Source organism: Branchiostoma lanceolatum, chromosome 7 (genome assembly GCF_035083965.1).
Source record: "Branchiostoma lanceolatum isolate klBraLanc5 chromosome 7, klBraLanc5.hap2, whole genome shotgun sequence".
Classification (NCBI taxonomy): domain Eukaryota; kingdom Metazoa; phylum Chordata; class Leptocardii; order Amphioxiformes; family Branchiostomatidae; genus Branchiostoma; species Branchiostoma lanceolatum.
The window spans coordinates 23760808-23766363 of record NC_089728.1 but is presented as its reverse complement, the minus strand read 5'-3'; the positions used below and the strand labels follow the sequence as shown (position 1 = coordinate 23766363).

Sequence of the window (5556 nt, the reverse complement as noted above, 5' to 3'; positions counted from 1 at the left end):
TGTACGCTGTCCTGTTGTGGTCTTGAAAAAAGGTTTGTATAGGAGTGATGTCTGTCTGGTTTGGTAATTGTGTAAGTTGTGGTTGTGAGAGAAGGTGGATGATAGGTATGTTGGTGCTAGCCCATTTATACACTTGTAAACCATAATGCACACATGATCCCGCCTTCTCCCTGCGAGATACTGCCAGCTGAGCTTCTCATGAAGGTCGAGGACACTGCTGGACTGCTGGTGCCGTTCGGAGAGGAGCTGGAGGAACGATTACCAGCTGTTACTGGGCGTCATGTCACTCCAGACATCACAGAAGCTAATGTTGTCCTAAACGAGACAGGTATGTCTAAACATCAATGAAATTACAACTACTGCGTCTGTTAACTGGTTGTGACGGGGGGCGGAGTTGAACACATTCGTCTAAAATTGTTACATGTATTGTGTGCACTTCTCAGCTCACATGAGGAAGGCTGTATCTAGCACAGTCCCGCCCGTGTATTAAGAGGAAATAGGCTGAATGCACCGAATGCGGCGTCCGACTAACATGGTCATTACGAAAAAATGACACCGCCAACATCAACAACTCTCCGAATCATTTGTTAGGATGTAATAAATCTTTGAACATCGCAGCGTATATTTGAATGCAAATGCAGCTCTGTGCATGGACTTGGTAGTCAGTGGCAACAACACAGCGTACTTATGTACAATTATATCAGTAACACATCCCTGCTTTGTTAGGGCGCGTGCTATGTATGTTAGGGCGCCCCACGTTACTCTTAATGTAACCATAAGTAGATAATAATCACAACGAAATGAGCCCAAAATTCAGAACGATCTCAACATATATATAATAGTGTATCTTTTCGACACGGACACTTTTGTTCTGTAAATGGCATATTATGAATACCTCATTACTTTCATATCACAAAGTTTTGGAAAACGTGAATGTTTGCGTCCCTCTAACGTGAGTGCATGATCATTTTTTCCAGGTGTGTACAGTGTAGTTCTGACTGTTGAAGACTCCTGCGGTCCGGGTAACGGAAACTTCAACTCAGCACGCCGATTCCTCATCTTCGACAACAGCAGTACAGTAGAGGTGGATACATCCGGGCACTACCCTATGTGGGCTGTCCCCAGCAACTCTACTTGGCAGACTGACCTCCAGGACAGTGCAGGAAACGGGGCAAAGGTAAAAAATGTAACCTTTATTGTAGCACAACAATTTGGTAGTAAAATAATAAGCTAGACACTAATAATTACCATGATCTTAACCCCGTGAGATACGAGTAAAGTGGCCAGGTCATTTCTTCAACAAGCTGCACCGCGATAACAAGTTCTTGAATAATATTAAGGAACATCAACCTTCAATCACAACTGGGTACGAGGAACTGACAGGTATTTTTGCATAATATTAGTTTTGTAGACTTACCTTTTGCATTAATTTATCTTTTTATTTATTTTATGCTTCAAGTAAGTAAGAAAGATGATGGTGATGATGATGATGATGAGGATGAGGATGATGATGAGGATGATGATGAGGATGAGGATGATGATGATGATGATGATGATGATGATGATGATGATGATGATGATGATGATGATGATGATGATGATGATGATGATGATGATGATGATGATGATGATGATTTTTTTTTCTTATCGTCAGATCACATGTCGATTACTTTCGCATTCTCTCGAAAGGTCTTCCGCCTGTTACCAGATCCCGGGAGGCTATTCCCAACAAGAATGGTGTCGTGCTGTTTCAGACCGACTGGGCGGTAGATCATCACGGAGGACGGAGTCTCACATGTCCTCCCGGTAACTGGAGAAACGTTATAGATGAACTGGTAAGTCACAAACAAGGTACAAAAATATTCGAAGAAACAATTGAAGTCTGTAACTTCAAGACGCGTCTAAGAATCAGTTTCCTATTTCTATTAATTCAGCATCTTATCAGCAACTTGACCAAAACATTCACTTTGATATTATCGATCAGAAACTTCATTAATATCCTCGGACTTTCAAAAGACTGTTGGAAAGTCGAATCACTAAAATCTATCCGCTATATTGAGAATCCTTCTCAGATGGAACAAGAAGACCTGGACATCGCCCGACAGGACGGAGACACCATCCGGGTCTGGGTTCGCGCCTTTGACGTCATGGGAAACGTTGCTGTGGACAGCGTCATTTTCCACGTGGACTCGTCTCCACCAACTGTGGATGATGTCTCACTCTCACGTCATGACATCACTGGGTTGGCTGTACATAACTCAGAGGACCTCTTCAATATGACGTAACATTCCCTTTTGTTTTCTTAGTAATCAAAATCAATACAGCTGACACTACGTTATAGTTTTGTTCAATACTGGGCGGTGTTTAATTTCCTTCACAACATCCACGCCATATTTCTTTTCAATTTCTGAATATTCCTTTTTGGTATGTATTTGGGTGAATTAGATATACTCTCTCTATCCCTCTTGTTCTCCAGAGATGCTGCCATTAGGTACCATGAGGTTACCTCGATTCGACAGTAATAGCTCCACGCGGCCATAACCGTTTGCTGTTGTTGTTTCGTTTTCAGGGTGGTGTTCACAGCCTATGACGACCACAGCGGGCTGCATGAGATCCACTGGCAGCTGCACGACATGGCGGACCCACGGGTGGTGCACGGGGAAGGACAAGTTGCTGTCCGCAAAGTAAATTACACATAATGCACCGAATTCAAATAACGGTTTGTAATACAGTTTTTCAGTAGCCCTCTTATTTTCAATCTCCAAGTAAAAGCAAAATTGTTACGTTTTCCGATCAGCCTGTTTCTGGCACACTGCTTGGAGAAAATATCAAATTGTCATGTTGCGAAATAAGTTGAAATAATCTTTAGATTTTCCAAGTAAGATAGAAAATAGGCATCCGCAGTCCTAAAGGCATCATTTCAAATTCCAGGTAAACGAGTCGGAGTGCTCTCCGCCCATGTGCACCTGTATCCCCAAAGACAGGGAGTGTTACATCCGGAACTACCAGTTTGAACTGGATGAAGACAAGATGAACTACCCACTTGGAACCCACGACTTTGACTATCACTTCGTCATTACAGTCACAAATAACGCCATGTTACAGACACAAAAGACGTTACAGGTAGGGGTGTATCTGCCTTACCTTACTCTTATCAATGCAAATCATCTACACTCGAAATATGCAGACATTTCAAGAGTTCACAATGAAAATTATTTACCTTTACAACCCTTAAGTAGCCTGAAGATAGTCCGTGTTCGTTTCATCAAGTATAAGTTATGGTTTTGAATGATGCCGTATCCGTCAGGGATAGAATGAGATTTGATGTACTTTAATTTTGACATTTTGACTCGCACCCCTATTGTACAGAATCTTTAAGCTATCTAGTACATTTGTATACTTATACCTCACCCCAGGTGACGGTTGACGCCAGCCCCCCGCTCTCCGGCCATGTTCACGACAGTCTCCCCGGTGAGACAGACACAGACTACCAGCAGGACGGCGTCATACATGCATCATGGGAAGGGTTCTTGGACAGAGAAAGCGGCGTCATGTTTTACCTGGTGTCCGTCGCACCGGAATGCCTTACCTTGGAGAACATGACGTCTCTCGGCAACGACTCTGTTGTAAGTTGCTATATAATATTATCATACTATACTGCATCGTAAATACTATGTAATTTTTCACAAGAGTAGTCATTCTTAATATCTCTTACTAGTCCTTCACGAATTGCGTACCATAGGTAATAAGTTATAAAGTTTAACGTTGTTAAGATATATTCTAAAACTCGTTTATTTCCACATCATGTCATGTAACAAGGAATTAGCCTCATTCCACGCGATATAGATTGTCACCATAATAAGGTATAGAAGATTAAGTTCACTTGAAAGTTCATCTGTGTTGGTAGGAATCATTCTGAAAAGTTATTAGGACAATTTGCTTAAAGTCAGCATAAACGGTATCAATGAGAACTTAGTACCTTATTGGAAAGAAATTACGATTAACAGGCGACACTTTAATTCCGGACTGACACTCTAATTCCGGACGACTTTCACCATTAAGGCATAGTTTGAGTAGGAGACTTGATATTCAAGAGTATGTTATAGTGCTTGGTGAAAGTTACGTAGGTATCATCGGTAGGTCCCCTGGGACTTGGTCAGTTTTGCAGAATTTTGCAGAATTCTGCATCATCTGCAGAATTCTGCACATCATCTGCAGAATTCTGCGCATCATCTGCAGAATTCTGCACATCATCTGCAGAATTCTGCACATCATATGCAGAATTCTGCGCATCATATGCAGAATTCTGCGCATCATATGCAGAATTCTGCAAGCCATATGCAGAATTTTTCTGCCAAACACAAAATATGACTGAATTTGCAGTGCTCACGGTATTAGAAGGTGGAATACCCTGTGGATATACACTCGCTTAACTATAGCAACATATAAAGTCCAATTGATTCAAGATGTACATTGTCCTCTACTCCTTGTCATATCCAAAATGTCACTATACTCTGTATCTGTGTCTATATAGCCGGTATAACCACCCTTCCGCGCAACACACAAGCTTCGCAGAGGCATGCTGTGTGGCAGCAGCTGGTTATATTACACCAAACGACTTGTCACATCTCACCTAAATAAATTATGTAATATGCAACTGCATGCATTGTTTAAAGCTATCTTATGAGAATACCTCTACGGTATTGGCACAGGGAAACGGCTTACCGACAATAGATTTTGGTCATTTTATGCAAATTTGCGATTTTGCGACAGACCGGAAAATGGCGTCCCGATTGTCCCATTCCAACTTCCCGCCAAACTTTACCTCCAATTAGACACAATTTCTTTTCAGACATGCGGTCAAAGTTATTTTTCATACAAAAATGTCAGAGCAAGGCGCCAGTTCTTGCCGGGGGAAGTTTGGTTGAGGTTTGGCGGAAAACAAAGTAACGGAAAGTAGCGGTCACTGTTTTTTGTTTACATGACATGTCCTAACTTTGAAATTATATAGAATAACTTTTCGATGTCCTTCCCTGTAAGAATTTGTATCAAATTGTAGGTACATTTCTCATAAACATGATGACGAAAAATGCAGGGGGTAGGGCTTCGAGAAAAGCTCAGACACGTCCGAGAGTGCAAACATGAATGTCCATTAGATAATTGAAGTTCTGATGTGACCTTGCAAGATCTCGCGTCGTTCTCCTGCGATCTTGCCCTGTTTCGCAAGATCTCGTGTGATTTTGCGAGAAAGGCCGAATTATGGCCCGGAGCTGATTGGATAAGCCAGTCACGTGGTAGGGTTCCACCACCGCCTGCATGGCCGCGTGCAAATGTGGCATAGACGCCATTGTTAACGTTTCCCTGTGCTTGGGTACAACGAGTTCCACCCCATAGCTACAATTGTTCTAGGAAAAAAGCTGGTACTCCCCACAAATTACTTGTTTAGTTTGGAGTATGGGAGCTGTGGGAAAACTAATTGCACTCAGGCCATTTGAAGCCTGGCTTTTGTGGAAAAAATCCTATGAGCGCTGTTGATATCTCGAGTCATCATGTCAA

At 42.1% G+C, this 5556-nt stretch overlaps 1 protein-coding gene across 1 annotated transcript in view; it reads left to right on the top strand.

Moving 5' to 3' along the window:
- Nucleotides 1-118: 118 nt before the first annotated feature.
- LOC136438750 (uncharacterized) overlaps nt 119-5556 on the top strand; it is a 40557-nt gene continuing 35119 nt past the window's right edge. Inside the window, exons 1-8 of the mRNA XM_066433663.1 lie at nt 119-328; nt 978-1177; nt 1269-1383; nt 1690-1835; nt 2061-2281; nt 2570-2684; nt 2932-3123; nt 3417-3626. Coding sequence (XP_066289760.1) covers nt 154-328; nt 978-1177; nt 1269-1383; nt 1690-1835; nt 2061-2281; nt 2570-2684; nt 2932-3123; nt 3417-3626 — 1374 coding nt within the window. The 5' untranslated portion in view covers nt 119-153. The remainder of the gene's footprint in view (nt 329-977; nt 1178-1268; nt 1384-1689; nt 1836-2060; nt 2282-2569; nt 2685-2931; nt 3124-3416; nt 3627-5556) is intronic.